The 18,478-nt window shown below is 38.0% G+C and overlaps 2 protein-coding genes across 2 annotated transcripts; one reads left to right on the plus strand and one right to left on the minus strand.

The window, feature by feature from the left end:
- Nucleotides 1-5,404: 5,404 nt before the first annotated feature.
- LOC137713493 (uncharacterized) lies at nucleotides 5,405-8,429 on the minus strand. The gene is made up of 3 exons (XM_068452792.1): nucleotides 8,241-8,429; nucleotides 6,258-6,531; nucleotides 5,405-6,032 (listed from the first exon to the last, which is right to left on the minus strand). Exons 2-3 carry the CDS (start codon nucleotides 6,529-6,531, stop codon nucleotides 5,539-5,541), a joined length of 768 nt encoding a protein of 255 aa, XP_068308893.1. The 5' UTR covers nucleotides 8,241-8,429; the 3' UTR covers nucleotides 5,405-5,538.
- Nucleotides 8,430-14,967: 6,538 nt separating this feature from the next.
- On the plus strand, nucleotides 14,968-18,396 carry LOC137712607 (nucleolar protein 56-like). Its single transcript, XM_068451713.1, has 8 exons — nucleotides 14,968-15,317; nucleotides 15,904-16,118; nucleotides 16,264-16,421; nucleotides 16,522-16,709; nucleotides 16,803-17,055; nucleotides 17,183-17,331; nucleotides 17,439-17,573; nucleotides 17,769-18,396. Exons 1-8 carry the CDS (start codon nucleotides 15,113-15,115, stop codon nucleotides 18,110-18,112), a joined length of 1,647 nt encoding a protein of 548 aa, XP_068307814.1. The 5' UTR covers nucleotides 14,968-15,112; the 3' UTR covers nucleotides 18,113-18,396.
- The last annotated feature ends 82 nt before the right edge of the window (nucleotides 18,397-18,478 follow it).

Genomic DNA, 18,478 nt, shown 5'->3' on the forward strand with positions numbered 1-18,478 from the left:
AAATACGAGAGAATCTTTTGACATCGTTGTAGCACTATTATAATATATATGGACACAAGTGTTTTAACATCGTGATCTTATGGTTAAATATGAAAAAAATAAATCGACTATATATGTGTAATACTCAAATTAGTCCGATATTCCATTATACGGCCTACTACTTTGGTCAAAATTATTCAATAACTTTTTATCTTATCCGACTAAAATAATTAGTACGCTCAAATTGAGGCTTATGAAAACCCCACATCAATCGTGCAAGTCATTAGTCTGGGATGAGGGCTCCCCACGAAATAGAACAATAGAGTAGAAGTGGGAAAAGAACCCCATCATACGACATCTCTTTTTTACTTCTTCTATTTTCTTCTATCATATTTGTCTTCTTTTTTCTCTCTTCTTGTATGAAATACAATTGAAAAGTCTTGGCAGCCTTCAACATTACTACACACTATCCTGCATCCACCCTCGATGTAACGACCCGTTTTGAAAATTGCACTTTTATTAGTTAAAATTACGAAAATAACCCTAATGACGGAAAGGTTGACCTTCGTTGACTTTTGTCCATTGACGTATTAGAATTTTTTTCGTTTATTTTATTCCCATAGTTCTCATCGATACGAATGCGTAGGCACGCTCAGAATCGAGGTTGTCCCACATGTGAACCAAACGGCCACATGTGCTCAACGTCACTCTGTTATGTTGTTCACGTGTTTGGCTCGAAAAATTCGCCACACGTGAGGAGGGTGTTGAGAATGAGTCCCACATTGATGAAATGAGAGACCTTGCATGGGCTTATAAGAGGTTGGACTACTCTCTATATTGCCAATTGACTTTATGATGGAATCTCAACTTTCTTCGTGGAGATATTTCATATGTGCATACAATCATACTAGCACTGCTAAACAAATTTTACTGGATCGGAATGGAAAACTCAAAACTCAAATCTCAATCGCTTCGAATGCGGATTGACGAAATATTAACGTTTTCGAACTGATGAGCAACCCTATACAACTTTTTACAGCTTTAAACACTGCTAGGTAATCTTCGAGATAAATGACAGTGCCATGAACCTGCAAGATCGACCGGGTCATTACAACAAGAACCACTAAATCTCAGTCCTCTAATGGTACTGTCTGTCATTGGATTGGTTGCATCTTTTCCGGAGTAGCACTTTCAAGTGAACATGTGGTGTGTATATTTAAGGGCTAGTTTGGAGTTTCTGTAGTTTATTTATTTATTTTTAAATGTACTTGTTGTCTTGTGAGAATACACAGTCGTAAAAAAAAGATAAGTCTTTGATATTGTTCACCTACTTCTAATATAATAATAATAAAAAATAAAAATAAAAAGAAGCATTTTTTTAGAAGTACGTGTGTAATTATTTCTGCTTCCTGCTGTTTTAAACATATGATTTTAAGAAGAAGAAAAAATACTATTTTTTTATTTAACGAACAGAATTTAGTCTTAACTTTTTTAAGAATCTACTATTAGAAAAAAATTTAAATAACCCCAAACCAGTCCTAAGTAAAGTCGGAGAAAATGCATTTGCTTGTGCTGGTTGCAGAGCGATTTAAAAGTCCTTATCCACTTCAACAGTAGATTGCAGATATCACATATGCTGGTGGTGCCAAATTTATGTCAATCAAACATGTTAAAGTTACTCCTTGAGCAACTAGACGTAGCTAAGTTGATTTATTCTCGTAGTTTCGATTAACATATAGGGTGAAATACGAGAGAGTTTTTTGGCATCGTTGTAGCACTGTTATAATATAGATGGACAATGAGTTCATATTAAAAGGTTAGGAGTAATAAATGATACAAGTGTTATAACATGATGATCTAATGGTCAAATACGAAAAGATAAATCGACTAACGGCCTATTAATTTAGTTAATACTATTCGATAACTTTTTGTCTTATTTGACTAAAATAGTAGTACGGTCCAAGTTATCAAACGAGACCTATGAAAACCCCACATCAATCATGCAAGTTGTTAGTGTGGGATGAGGGCTTCCCATGAAACCGAACAATAGAGTAGTAGTGGGAAAAGAAAAGAAAAAAAAACCCCATCGTACGACATCTAAGGCCATTTTCAACCGAAGGAAGGTCAAATGACCATGTTTAGCCCTATAGATTTGCAAGAAATTATATTTTAATAAACCATATCAGACCATATTGTATACTATCTCCAACCGAGGGGACCATAGGCCAAACATAACCCCCTCAATAATTTATTATTTTAATTGAATTAATATGATTAATTAAATTAAACTACCATATTTAAATAAGATTTTTGGACATATTTTAAGTGCCAGTTGTCGTTAAATGAATAAGCCTCTTGATTTCATATCTTTATATAATCTCAATAATTTTTTGGATAGTATGGAATGGTGAAAAGTATGTGAGAAATGGTATAGAAATGGCTTAGGTATTTATAGGAAAAAAAACATCAAATTCCAACGGTAACTTGACGTTAGCATGACTTCAGCTAGCCGTTGCTAGCTGACGTCATGCTAACGCCAGGTAGCCATTGGATGGCAAGTGGGCTGGGCTGAAGGGCTTGCTGGAAATGGCCAACCCGCTGACCTAATTTGGGTGTTTTGGCCTAGTGGGGCCCACAAGCCCTTTGGCCTAGCTCTCAGTTGAAGACGATTTTCGTGTCATTCCAAACTATTTTTAGCCCTATAACCCTTTGGTGGGGTCGATTGGAGATGGCCTAATGACCCCACTTGGATGGTAATCTCGTAATTTTCTAATGTATGATATTCATGTATTGTCTACATAGCACTAAACATTACAGCAGGATCGATATTGAACGCATGTAATCATGCCTACATAGAACCCTTTCCACTATAGATCCATAAAAATGGTAAAACACTAAACTATAGAAAATCACCAGTGAAGGAGCCAGCATGGAGTCATTGGTTGTCTTTGATCCAAATAATTAAAAAAAAAAAACCATGTATATTTGTTTGTATATTGTATCTGACCCTTATAGACAACTAAAGGAAACTAGATTACAACCTCCTCTTCATACTTCTTTTATTTTCTTCTATCATATTTGTCTTCCTTTTTTCTCTTCTTGTATGAAATACAATTGAACGACCTTGGCAATTTTCAACATTACTCCATCCTACATTCACCCTCGACAAGCCTTTACAAGTAATAGTAGTTGGCGACATATGTTGGCATAAACTTTTGGCATATATTGACAGGAATTGGCATGTGTCTACTTGGTGCTCGACGAAATGGCCAAATAAAATTTTTTTGTCGATATTATGATCACTACATGATTAATACTTTGGTCACTATATGGGTAACACAATAGTAGTAGTACTCTATCTTGTTTCGTGAACGGTGAAGCATAATCTCTGTTAAGGAGCTAGTCTTGTATGTATCGAACATATATATGTTGCGTCCCATCTTTCATACAACAACAATAACAAAAAACCTTATCAAACTAAGTGGGTTTGGTTGTATATATCCTAGAATGTCATTGCGCTCGGTTTTGTGCCACGTTTTATATTAGCTTTAAATGCTCCATGTCTTTTCTTATTCTCTTTCCAAGTCTTCCTAGGTCAAGTTTCTATCTTGTAATCATATCATTTAACCAGAGCATTTGCAGATCCTCGATTCACATGTCCAAACCATCTTAACTGATTTTCTCTCATCTTATATTTAATCACAGTTACTCCTACTTTACCCAGGATATCTTCGTTCTTAATTGTGTCTTTCCTCGTATGCCTATTTATCCAATGAAATATTCTCATCTCCGCTACACTCATTTTTTGTACTTACTGATTCTTGACGGCTAAAATTTCATGCCATAAAACATTGTTGATAATATAATATGTTAAACTGTTTCATGAACGGTGAAGCAAAATCTCTATTAAGAAGCTAGTCTTGTATGGATAGAAACACATTATATATTGTTGAATAGTGGCCAAATTAATGGCCAACTTGGCATCCACTCTCGGTTAGTAAACAAAGGAAAAGAAAAATGGTGGACATCATTCCTTATTTTGGGGAAGAAAATATGGGTTGTTTTTTCTTTTGTCTACCACCCGTGAGTTTTGGCTAAAAGGAAAAGAAAAAGTTGCTTTAAGAAAGGGAGCTCATTATTCGGTTTTGAAAGAGAAGAAAGAGAGCCTTTTCTTTTTGGTATATAGGGAGAAGAGCTCATTGTTTTCGGATGGTGGGGGGAGCGGCAGATGAGAGAAACCAGGGAGAGCATTCGGCTCTCCCATTTGAATATGAGCTGCTCCTTCCCACCATTTGTAATAATCCCATTTTGTTAGTAATCACTCAATCAAAGATGTTGGTGCTACTTGTGTAGCTTTTGGGAGAGAAGGATTTTGATATGTGTTTCTTCTTCTCCATTTGTTTCTTAGTTTGAGTGAGAGCTATTGGTTGTATGTGGGATTTGGGTTTGAGAGTTAAAACTCTATTTGTAATCTCCTTTTGATATTAGTGGAATTTCCTCGCCGTCTCGAAACTGGATGTAGGCTTACGCCGAACCAGTATAAATCCTTGTGTCTTTTGGATTATTTGTCTTGTAATATTTTGCCGTATTAGCTTTGGTTTCATATTTGAAGCTTCCGCACAACATATATATATATATATATATATATATATATATATATATATATTATGTCCCACCCTCCATAATAGACTTCTTGGCCAAAATCAGATAAGGCTAAGACTTGGGAACACAAAGCTGCATCCTGCATGGTCAAATGTAGTGGCCAGGACAAAAACCAGAGTCCTGTATATCGTCTTCATATTTACCTTTCAGACGGACCTACCAATTCTTGGTTTCACCTTTAGTATCATGAAATACCTTTATGACATAAGCATTTTATCATCAAAATGAAAATAATGAAATAACAATTTAGATGCTTCGCAATAGTTGACGGCTTCAAATTCAACTTATTCACGAGGAAATCCATCAGTTGACGGATATTCTTCACTGATCATACACAAAGATTGCGATCTGAAAGCTGCAAAAATTTAATCGAAAGAAACCTGAACTTGTATAAGTTTCCAACTTCTGCTCCCATAACGCCTTACTCATACCCACTAATACAAATGATAGTTTGCACGACAAAGCATAGTTCGCCGCGCAAAGTAAAAAAATGTCGCCTGAAAATTAATCCAACGAAAACTTCATCGCGCACAAACTGTCATGCAAAGGTTGTGAAAGCAGAGTTTGCACGACAAAGGCGTAACCTGCGTCTCTCAAAAGGTCTTTGTGCGACGACAATACCTGCGTTACGCAAAAATTTTCATGTGACGTATCTTGTTCTCGTTGTCGCCCCACCCCCCCCCCCCTCCCCTTTTTTTTTGATAAAATATTTTTTATTTAATTTTTTTTATAAATATTTAATTAAATTATAAACAATAATTAATAAACCAATAAAAATATTTAATTATAAAATATATGAAAATGTACATATAAGCTGTCCGAACATAAAAGAAAAAACTACAAGTAGTTGTCTGGGTTTGATGCATCATGCTACTAGGTATCGATTGGGCGAAGTGGCTAGGAGGTTGAAGGTGGAGCAACATTAGGTGCTGGCATCAGGATTTGGAGGCCGGACATCTGTAAGGCCCGTAAGATCATGCTCAACTTCTCGCCCTGGGCCGCAATCTTCTCGCCTTGGGCCGCAATCTTCTCGCCCTGGGCCGCAATCTTCTCACCCTGGGCCGCAATCTTATCACCCTGGGCCGCAATCTTAGCTTTTAGGATTTCCACTTCCTTCGTCAGGGCAATGACCTGTCCTGTGGTCGGTCTGGAAGAGGAGGCACCCATCTCACGAACCCGCACCTTCCCCATACCTCGAACAACCTTGCCATGATGATGACCGAGCTTCTGATCCAGAACGAAACTACAACTGGTAGAGATGCTGCTATGCTGCTGCGAGGTAGCCGCTCCACGATGTCGCGAGTCATACACAATCTTGATCATTTTTTTGGACATACGTACGTTGTGTGTCGGCTTCAACATTCGATTAGGCCCCTTAGTGTTTTTTTCAGCTGCCCAAAATAACTAAAATGGTGAAAACCCTAATCTTAAATTTCTACATAAAATTCGGCAAAACCTCCCTTAATAGTATATCATTTCCTAAAACCTGAAAATAGTAAAATAACATTAATTCACACCCACATCACATTTTCACAATGCAACAAATTTTCACAATCATAAAAATAATAGCTTTAAAATGAAAAAAATACAACGTAGTGAGAATTAGAAAAAGCTACCTGGCTGGGAACCCCCACCCTCGATTGTGGATGTCGAGGAAGTGTGATCAGAAGGCTTCGGATGGCGGCGGCGCCGGTGAGGCCGCTGTGCACTGAGCGGCTGAATCGACACTGATGACGTCGATGATGCAGGCACCTGGGATGCCCTAGGAGTAGCCTCAGTAAGGGATGTAGGCTCCCCAATCAATGGAGCACTCATGGCTGAAGTAGTAGGTGCTGAAAATGCAGGAGGCGCATTGGTCACACCCCGACGACGAGTGATCAGCTGTGACATCTATACAATTTTTGAACCATAAAAATATAACATTAAAAACTAATCATTTCTTGCATTTGAAACTAATCAATTAGCAACCAAAGTAACATCATATCCTTTATTGCATTTGTTCACATATATATAAAGCAGTATTGCAAAGGTAGAAACAATACTAATTCAAAAGTAGTTTTGGTTGATCAACTCCAAACACATGTTTTACTTGAAATAGCTGAAACAATAAATATAAAAATATACACACATGTATAGTTTCATGCCGTGCAAGCTAGGTTCATTTAGTTTCCTTATATACATCCACACATATATACTAAGAAATACGAATATATACTAGCTATTATGCATATCGTGCCCCCTATGACCTGCCCATGGCACCACGGCGCTAAGCTGATAACTACATTCTTTCATATGCATAACAATAAAAAACCTATGTATTCAAGCAAATGGAATGAGTATAACTACACTAGGACAAACAAGCCATAAACACACTGGAAAGTCGTAACCTATCAGACCATAAAGTTTGAATTTTGAAGAGCACGCCATTCTAGAATATCCAGAACGACATATAAAACCATTATGCAGAAAAAACATATAATCCATAGAGATACAAATTTCACAAATTTGTGGGACTTGATGTACAAAGCAAAACTCAAGCCTCACAATTGATCACAAGCAGAAACATATGATTGAATTCAGGTTTACAATCATAAAGTTCTGTGGGTACAGCACTTCATTAACTACGGAAGGCAACTACTACCCTCAAAGTCTTATTGATTCATAGGACTTACAAAATAGATAGAGGTTTTACACAGAAATCACACATCAAAATGCCATAACTGGAAAATCAAATAATGGCACTTAATATCAATTGTAGCAACCGAAACACCAATACAAGCCGTAAAATAGTACGATTCTTCAAGCTTTATCACATTAAAGTTCAGCTTCCACTTCATTACATTTAATAGTTATCAAAGCAAATTGAAAGCTTAAGTAAACACTCTTGTATTCAAGATTCATAAATGGCTTTCAAGTCCCAGTACAAGGTAAGCGACTATGTTTAAATGAGCATACCAAATTCTACTACTCCATAAATTTTACAGCAACCTATTTCCAGAAATTCATAATATCAAGAAAATAAATTAATTTATTAAATTTTTTGTACTAGAAAAGATAACAAATTATAAAGGAAAAAGAATGAGAAAAAGGAAAATCAGCAAAAGTAAAGCTAGCTGAAGACAGCAAACAAGTACAGACCTTCCATATTAGCAATCACCATTGTCATCCATAGTGGATGAGCTACCAAGATCAACCAGAGACAAACTGAATTCCCAACCCTTTCTCTCCATTTCTCTCACTTGCCTTTTACAAGTCTCAGATCCAAATGGTATCTCACCCCCAAACACACCATCCCAGAAACCCCCCAAAACCACCCCAACTCACTCAGATTACCAAATCCCAGCTCACAAATCTCACCCTAACAACAAACCCACCATTACCCGCTTCCCCAAATCACAAAAATCACCCACTCTACCAAAATCAAAACCCTAAGGTCTCACCAACAAAAAACAACCCACCAATTAAAAAAATCACAGATTTGCAACCATTCCATTTGCTTTCTCTGCTACCCTTTTCGCCAAACAACCCACTAATTACATATGTCGAACGATTAAAGCAAAAAGCAAAACATTGAGAGAGAGAGAGAGATGTGAAGGGACCTTCGGAATTGAGGAAACGGCGAGGAATTCCGACGGAGGTTGGAGCGGAGGAGGAGCAGATGGGTGGGTAGTGGCTGCTGTCTTCCTTCGTCTTTGTCTTCGTCTAACGGAGTAGGAGAGAAGAGCGAGACGAAGTGAGAGAGAGACCCCCGAACTTGTCTTTTCATCTGGCACACAGACCAGATCATGAGATTATAATAATTCTTAAATCATTTCTACTGTTAATTCATATTTATATATTTAAATAATTATTTGCTTCCATACAATACATGTATTTGCAGCACGTTTTTCTGGTCCTGTGACAACTTTAGACTCAAAACTAAGCATGTCTTGAGGATGGTACTGCTTCTCTTGCATGGTGGATACGATATAATTTTTTCTCGTGCGCAAGCTTTTCATGAATTTTATTGTATATATTCGGCAACGTCTGATAGCAGATTTTCATATACTTTAGTAGTTGATCCATGGTTGAGACATCCCACATGATCAAGTGATAATATAAACCAATCGTGCGTAATTAGGTTAGTTTTTCCCTTTTGATTGGATGGTGATGTAAGGTAAGATAGTTTATATATAAGAGAAGTTTAAATAATGATGTATTCATACCTCTCAATAGCTCCAGTAAAGAGCTAGTTCTTCTTATGTTCCATATGCATCATAAACGTCATCGATAATGGATGTAATAGCAGTAACTTTGCAGGATTAGGATTCTCTCTCTTCCTCTTTCCATTCATTTCCATCCTCTCTTCTTCCATTCTTTATTTTGTTTTTCTCTTTCTAAAAAAATGAATATAAGATATTGACGTAATTTAACTGTGACCGTTCAAATAGGAAATGATGGAATGAGAGGAAAAAAAAGAAGGGAAATAATCCTTCTCCAACTTTGCACAATGTCCTCCTAGCAAAGGAATATTGAGGCTGAAAGTAGACTGACAAACTCCAGCAGAAGTAGACCTCAACCAATCTGTCTCTTACAAAAGGTAGCTTGTTTGGCACGTCCAAGTCCTTCCACCACCTAAGTTTCAAACATAATTATTTAGTAGCTAGAGGTGGAGAATTCAACTCCTAAGGAAGTGATATACGGTTGAATAAGTAATTAAATAACCTTGTGATTTCGCTTAGTTTTTTCTGATGGACTCGTTGCATGAGTGAGAGAGAGGGAAGAGAGAGATCGAGTGGCTGCCGTCTGGATTGTTTTCCAATTGCACCCTCATTTTGTCCAATTACAAAGAGTAATTTGGGAAAATTTAAAAAAAAAAACGCCTACTTTTTTCAATTGCATCGTCAAAATTTTAACAAATTGCATAACATATGTATACATTATGACATCGTGCTATTAGTTTTTTCACAACGACTCCATTGTGGCGTCGCACAAGTTATATTTTTGAGATAAAAAATTATTATAAAATTTACTGAAAATGTGACTTTTCTCTCTTCAAATTCAATTTTTTTTACCATAAAACCCACAATAATATATTTTTCTAACAAAAACCAGATCCGAACTACAATAATAAATTTAAAGCTACTTAATAAATATATATACCATTCAATTTCTTAAATGTTATAAACAAAAAATCACAATTTAATGGTTATTTTAACTCTGATTTTAATGATTTTTTACAGCTACACTCCTTGACCCTATATGAATACAATGAATAAATTCGATCTTCAATTTAAAATATGTATACTAGTGGATACCACAAAATCTTATGTTATACTTAATGAAAGTATAAATAAACTTTAAGTGTTAGTGAATCTATTGTTTTGATAGGATACGCATTCTTCGAAACTAGTTTCAACGATCCAACCAGCAAACTTGTTTGTATATACTTCAACATAGCATACGCCAAAAATCGCAAAAAACAAACATTCATAGATCAAGTAATGAGACAAAACTTTTCGACGGTTAAAAACGGAAAATCATGATTTACCGGTTATTTTAACTCCAATTTTGATGATTTTTTACAGCTACATTCTTTGACCCTATATGAATACAATGAATGAATTCGATCTTCAATTTAAAATATTTACACTAGTGGATACCACAAAATCTTATGTGATACTAATGAAAGTATAAATAAACTCTAAGTGACACACCCCGATCCTGATGTTTGAAGGACAACAGGATGGCCACATGCTGGCCGACACCCGAGAATGACACAATGCATAAAAATTTTGCACGTAACTATGCAATGTAATATTCAAATACAAACCTTACAAGATAATATAATAATATTCAACTGCCAACAAAATAATAATGATAATGCATGACATGTTCAGAGCATACTACTAATTTAGAATACAAGTGGAAGGTAAAATAGAAGGTGTTATTACAAGAGTTGTCCAACACGGAGTAGAGGACACAAGTTCACTGATATGGGAATGCCTCATTGTAAGATCCTACATCGCTCAAGGGAGTGATCCTTATATGTATATTCTCATCCTTACTTAACACGAGGCCTTTTGGGAGCTCACTGGGTTTGGGTTCCATGAGAACTTCGAAGTTAAGCGAGTAGCGGGCGAGAACACTCCCATGATGGGTGACCCACTGGAAAGTTCTCGTGTTAGTTCCCATAAACAAAAGCGTGAGGGCGTGGTTGAGGCCCAAAGCAGACAATATCATGCTACGATGGTGAAGCGGGCCCGAGATGTAGTGGACCCCAGGGCGGGATGTGATAATTTGGTATCAGAGCCTAACCCTAGCTGTGGTGTGCCAACGAGGACGTCGGGTCCCTAAGGTACCGTTTGGTACGTGGGACGGAACGGAACAGAGTGGGACAAGGCGTTCCGTCCCACGTTTGGTACGCCTAAAACGGGTGGAACGAGCTGTTCCACGGAACGAGTTTTGGGTGAATTTTCATTCCACCTCACCCCCCTGGAACGACTCGTTCCACATCCGTGGAACATAAAATTATAACCTCTCCATCTCCTTCTTCTTCCTCCTTGTTTCCATCCGAGGGCATCTTTGCTCCCGCTCCGTTCCGTTCCGTCATGTCTCGTCCCATTCCGTTCCGTCTCGTCCCGTCTACATACCAAACGATACCTAAGGGGGGTGGATTGTAAGATCCCATATCGCCTAGGGGAGTGATCCTTATATGTATATTCCCATCCCTACCTAACACAAGACCTTTTGGGAGCTCACTGGATTCGGGTTCCATGGAAACTTCGAAGTTAAGCGAGTAGCGCACGAGAGCACTCCCATGATGGGTGACCTACTGGGAAGTTCTCGTGTAAATTCCCAGAAACAAAACCGTGAGGGTGTGGTTAGGGCACAAAGCGGACAATATCGTGCTACGATGGTGGAGTGGGTCCGGGATGTGGTGGACCCATAGCCGGGATATGCCATTCGTAGCTCAGATCGTATGCCTCATTCCTAGGTCCTGAGGGGGCTCAAAACAAAACATAAGTGAACCAAGTTACATATAAATAATACTAAAACATTTATTCTTCAATGTACTAACCCCTATTTTAGAAAACTTAATAGTATAATAAGTAATAGGTTTTCCAAAAACCCTAGCATGCCATAAAACCTTTCATAAAACATATATCATATATAATGTGCTTAGTAGTGGTATCATAAACGACCGAAACCACTACATCACCCGATCGAAGCCATATATAAATATCTTCCAAACGAAGCAACTACGACACCTGATCGAAGCCATATATAAATATCTTCCGACCGAAGCCATATATAAATATCATTCGCCTGTAGGCACATAGTATGAATAACCACTAAGTAAGCACATAAAATCATGAACATAATCTTTCCAAAATATATGTCATTGGAGCTTAATAGCTCAAACATTATACAATAAATATCTCAGTAAACAGTTATTCGATAAAGCATGAAATATCATAAAGAGTAAATCTGATTTACTCATAAAGGTTTCATAAAACGTAGTCATAAAATCATGCTTTCATGTATGCATTTCTAATAATAAAATCATGCATTTTAAAAGGGGTTCACTCACAGATACTCTGTCGTCGAAGAAGCGTGCGAACTAGGGAGGACGAAAACACCATTAACAAACACACCTAAGCACATAAAGGGACCAATTAATAAAACTTTACTGAAACAGTTGAATTTCAGAAAACGGACTTCATAAACGGATTCAAAACGTTGAAAAACCTAAGGGGGAACCTTGGGTACCCCCACGCGTCGCGACCCAGAAGGTCACGCGCCACCGCACGCGCCTCCGCATGCTGAGTTAGGTCGCCAGAAAGTTGGTCAGAAAAGTTATCAGCATGGATGGCTGTAGAGCACAGTTCCTTCGATGGAGGCTTATGTGGTCCACGCGCCGGCCAAGATAGACACCCATGCGCTGACCTGGAACTTGGGATTCGGTCCGGTTGGGTCGGATCTGGGTTTTGGGTATGGGCTTGGTTTTTGGGTTGGGCCTGTTTTTGGGCTGGGTTAGGTAGTTGGGCTTGGGCCAAAGGTTATGGGTTTGGGCCAAGTAGCATAGTTAGGCCGGGTAACAAGTTGGGCTTGGATCCAGGTTTAAGGGTGCCAGGTCGGGTTGACTCGATTTCGGCCGAAAACTAGGCAAACCTTCAAAAGCTCATAACTTCTTCAATACTCAACCAATTTGAGTGATTCAAAAACAAAAGTTGTAGTTCTCAACGAGATGACAAGAATGATACAATGCATAACAGCTAATTCGTCGTGGTTTGGTCGGAAATGGCCTGGAAGTTATGAGTTTTTGCTGGAATCTAGGAAAAGCTAACTTCAAGCTATTTCTGTGTTTAACAAGTGTGTACAACTTAAAACAAGCTTTGATCTAGCCTTAAAACACACGCCAAAAGGTTTATAAGAGCTTGCTAACGTCGGAAATGTCACGAAACACGTTGGAGTTCGTTGGGAGATGTGATGAACAGTGACCTCATCATTGTGGGAGTTCCATAGTTATTACCTAAGGTTTCAAGGTCACCACGTCTAAATTGTGAAGGTTATGGTGATTGTTGTTGAGCTTGGGGAGGAAAGTGAAAGTTGTAGAGAATAGAGAGCTCGGGGAGAGTTAAAGGGAATGAGAGAAAGTGATGGGGAGAGAGAGAGATAAGAAAATCTAAAAAGGGGAGAGGGTAATCCGGATAGGGTAAAGGTTAAGGGAACATGAATCCCATATGGGTCCCCTTGGTTCGCTAATATCCGAAAACATTCGTCGTTTCGTAAGTAGAATCTTCGTTACAAATCCAATTTTGAATCTGTTTGCACCTACGCGTTTATGGCGATAAGTACAATAAGAATAAACTAAGAAAATTAGTAATACGCATTTCGACGAGACGGTCAACGAAAGTCAACTCAAGGGTAATTTGGTAATTTCATAAGTCCGATAATACAAAATATGATAAATCAGGGACGGGGTTTCACACTAAGTGTTAGTGAATCTATTGTTATGATGGGATACGTATTCTTCGAAGTTTCAACGATCCAACCATCAAAATTGTTTGTATATACTTAGAGATCACATACGCCAAAAATCGCAAAAAACAAACATTCAGATATTAGCTAACCGGACAAAATTTTTCGACGGTTATAAATGAAAAATCATGATTTAACGGTTATTGTAACTCCGATTTTGTGCGACACATTTATCCATTGAGCAATACAGTTGTTCGTCCCACAAACACCCTTTTGCATGATGCACGGGTTGGTACGTCGCGCAAAAACCCTTTGTACGATGTATTTGGTCCGTCGGGCAATTTTTTGGCACAATAATATATTTTCTAACAAAAACCCTATCCGAACTACAATAATAAATTTAAAGCTATTATCAACGACTGAACGACATCTTGCGAGTGGGCAACCCTTTGGTGTGAGGAGAAATGAGAGGAGGAGAAAAATGAGTGAGGAAGATTGGTGTGTAGAAAACGAAAATAATGATTTTGTAGTGAGCTGATCTTAAAAGTGAAAAATCAATTTAACATAGGGTGGCTTCGTCCACTTCAGATCGATCTAACATTTAAGTTATAGTTATGTTAATAAACTGTAAATGGTGGTACGATTTAGTTTGTTTGAACTAAAATTAGAGATGAAACTAAATCAAGCCAAACTATTAGTGAGTAGTTTGGTTTTGCTCGGTTTGAAGATTTAGGGAGAATGTCAATACTGTTTCGGTTTTGTAATAATTAATTACTTGATTATTTAAGATAAAAAAAAAACAAAAAAAGAGCGAAAGAGGTACTTGTATAAAGTTAAATTAATTAGTTTATACAGTCAAATATGTAATCGAGTTGATTTACATTATTTAACTAATGAGTTTAGCAAGTCATTTGAAATTATGCACGTACGATTGAAAATGATTTATCTTTCGATTGAAATTTGATCCATCTGAATCACGAAAGATTTAGTTTGTGGTTAGTCCAAATCCACTAATTTTATTTGATTTCAAATTCAAATCACATGATCCCGTCGTTATCTAAAATTACCACCCACAAATTACTTTGAAAAAAAAAATAAAAAAACCATATCGTACCATTATTAAACCGGAACATAGATATCCTCAAATTGTCTAAAGCAACCCCAATTCCCAAATAATCCTGAAACATGTGGCTATCCAAACATAACCAAATAATCTTCGCCACCCTACACACACCTCCAAGCTCACTACTCGGGACCCACACATCACGACCGTTAGATTCACCAAGCATTAAACCCAGTATACACATCGAACGGACCGAAACGACCTACCGCCACCTACATAACCCAAACCCACTTCTTCCTTGCTGAAAAAACCCTAAACCCTAACCCCCACGAATTTCAGCTCTCCTCCCCTCTCTCCACCGCCGATTCTGACGGTTCTAGAGAGAGAAAGTGAGGGTTCCACGGACAAAGACGAAGCCCTGAACGCCGCTGTTTCGCGTTCTTGATGGCGCTCTACCTGCTCTACGAATCAGCTTCAGGCTACTCTCTGTTCCTCGCTCATGGCATCGACCAAATCGGGCAGAACACCGAGGCGGTCCGGAGCTCCATTTCGGATATCAACCGGTTCGGGAAGGTGGTCCAGCTCACAGCTTTCGATCCATTCGAGTCGGCCCTCGACGCCCTTAACCAATGCAACTCAGTCTCTGAAGGTAAATGATGAAAGCTTGTTTCTTTTGGGGTTTTTACTTTGATTATGTTTGTATTGATTACAATGATTGGGATTTTTTATTGACTTTGGTTCTGTTTGAATATTAAGTTTGAACATTGTTCTGTTTGTGTGATTGTTTTTCTGTTCGGTTGATGGGAAATTGAAGGAAAGTAATTTATGCATGTATTGGGCTGGCATTCAATTATCTACTGTTTTCTCTATCGATTATTGAGAAATGACGAAAATTTTGACCCAATTAAACCAGTTTCCTGCGTTTACATGAAAACTTGCAAAAATATAAGATATTGGAGCGTTGTTGAGCTGCCTAGTTGTGTTAAGGTCTCCAAGTTCAATTTGTTCCCTTCTCCCTTATGCTCCGGAAAACTTGCTTGTGTGTCTCGTAATGTATATGTGGAATTTCAAGTGGGTTAGTAGATTATGCAATTTACTAATGTTGATAGTTGAAGTATAGTGTTGCCTCTCTTGAATTGCTTGGTGTGTTTAAATGAAGTTTATTCTTTTAATTTGGTTTGGTGAGGTTCCTTCAACACAAAGGGTTTTGCTTATTTGTTGTGGTTGCGTTTCAGGGGTTATGACTGATGAACTAAGAAAATTTTTGGAAAAAAATCTCCCAACAGTCAAGGAAGGTAAGAAGCCAAAGTTCAGTTTGGGAGTTTCCGAACCTAAGATCGGGTCACACATATTTGAAGAGACTAAAATTCCATGCCAAAGTAATGAGTTTGTCCTTGAGTTGATTCGTGGCGTCCGACTACATTTTACAACTCTTCTCAAGAGTCTAAAGGTTTGAATTCAACAAATCCTATTTTGTTGTATAATAAATTCATAGGTGTTCTTGTTTGCTATATTTTGTGGGTTTATGATGTAAAGACATTGCCTTTAGAATTTGTATCTTTCAATTTTTGATTTTCGTTCTTTCCTTACCCTAGCCTGGAGACTTAGAGAAAGCCCAGCTTGGTCTAGGGCACAGTTACAGCAGGGCCAAGGTCAAGTTCAATGTCAACCGAGTTGACAATATGGTGATTCAAGCAATCTTCCTTCTGGATACCCTTGATAAGGATATCAATTCCTTCTCCATGAGAGTCAGGTATGATACTGGCATTTGTGCACCTTCATATTCTAAGTTCGGTAATTTGAATTGGGATTTTACTGAAGATATAATATTTTTGTGTATCCCTTCTCTGCAGAGAATGGTACTCTTGGCATTTTCCTGAATTGGTGAAGATCGTCAATGACAATTATCTCTATGCCAAAGTGTCAAAATATATTAAAGACAAGTCAACACTGTCTGAAGACAATCTATCAGATTTAACTGACCTTGTTGGAGACGAAGATAAGGCCAAGGAGATTATAGAAGCAGCCAAAGCATCCATGGGTAGGATTCCATAATATGTGCCTTTCATTTATCCATTTCTCTATCAATTCATTCATTTTCCTCATTGTTATGTTTGTTTTAATTTTTTCACAGGGCAAGATTTGTCTCCACTTGACTTGATGAACGTTCAGCAATTTGCACAGAAGGTGATGGACCTAGCCGAGTACAGGAAAAGGCTTTATGACTATCTGGTTTCTAAAATGAACGACATTGCTCCCAATTTGGCTTCTTTAATTGGTGAAGTAGTTGGAGCGCGTTTGATTTCTCATGCTGGTAGTCTTACAAATTTGGCTAAATGCCCTTCTTCTACCCTTCAGATCCTAGGTGCGGAGAAGGCTCTCTTCAGGTAGTTTTACACTCACTTTCCCTCAAGATGTTACGTAAAAGTTGGTCCTGTATGACAAGAAACAAGTAAAAATGTCCTCCGGATTCATTTTAAGCCCTTTGGTTGACTCTTTTGTTCTTCTCCTCAGGGCACTAAAAACCAGGGGAAACACACCCAAATATGGACTGATATTCCATTCATCTTTTATTGGTCGAGCATCTGCACGGAACAAGGGCCGAATGGCTCGTTATCTTGCAAACAAGTGCTCTATTGCTTCTCGCATTGATTGCTTTGCAGGTGACTTTGAGCCTTCCTCATACAGTATTGGTTGTCTAACTTTTCTTTTCTTGCGCAGCATGGGTTTTCCTGCATAAATAGTTTTGTTGCAATCTTCTGTGGTTCAGATAGTAGCACTACTGCTTTTGGGGAGAAACTTCGTGAACAAGTTGAGGAGCGACTTGACTTTTATGACAAGGGTGTTGCACCTCGCAAAAACATTGATGTCATGAAATCTGCAATTGAGAGTACTCAAAGCAAAGGTGTGTAACTAAGAGAATATGGTCTTAAGAGTTTTTACAGGACATCAATACAACCATAGGAATATATCGTATTTTTGGTCATGAATCTGTCAAATTATATTGTATGAGAACTGGGATCAACCTTTGATTTGACGTAAAATGTTGGTAGACTTGCTTTCTGGCGTGTAACTTTGATTGTTTACTTGTATGTAATAGATACAGAGATGGAAACAGAAGAAGCTTCGGGGAAGAAAAGCAAGAAAAAGAAATCAAAATCTGTAGATAATGGTGATGCTATGGCTGTGGATGAACCAGCTGCCACTGCAAATGGAGATGCCGCTGAGGGTAAATCTGAAAAGAAGAAGAAGAAGAAGGACAAGAGAAAATTGGATCAGGAGGATCAAACCATGGAGGATGCGAATAATGGACATGCCGAGGAGGATGGAACGGCCAAGAAGAAGAAGAAGAAGAAGAGCAAACAGGAGAATGGAGACGATCTACAGGCTCCCAGCGATGTCAAGAAGAAGAAGAAGAAATCCAAAAGTGAAGACAGCGACTAAATTACAACTAACGTTGTTCTTGGTGCTCAAGGGGCTTGTGGATATCCCGGCTTGCTGCCATTATGTTGTTTTGATGATGTCTACAGTTTCCTTAGTAGGTTTTTATGTTAACAGCGTAAACCATGTTCGAAGGCTCTCTATGTAGTAGTAACCTTTCTAGTTGCACTCTTATCTTAAGTTGATTGAATATGAATGTCGGTGTTTTTGCGGATTCTATGTCTGTGAATTCAAAGATCTAGATGTGCAGTCAATAGAAATTGCAGTTGAATGTAGGTTTTTGACAATGATTTTGTTATATAAAGCTGTTTGTGTTTATGGTTATATGCTTAGTGCTTATCATGCGATTTATTCGGTGCGAGAAGCAAA

The sequence above is a fragment of the Pyrus communis genome, chromosome 13 (assembly GCF_963583255.1).
Source record: "Pyrus communis chromosome 13, drPyrComm1.1, whole genome shotgun sequence".
In the NCBI taxonomy this organism is placed as follows: domain Eukaryota; kingdom Viridiplantae; phylum Streptophyta; class Magnoliopsida; order Rosales; family Rosaceae; genus Pyrus; species Pyrus communis.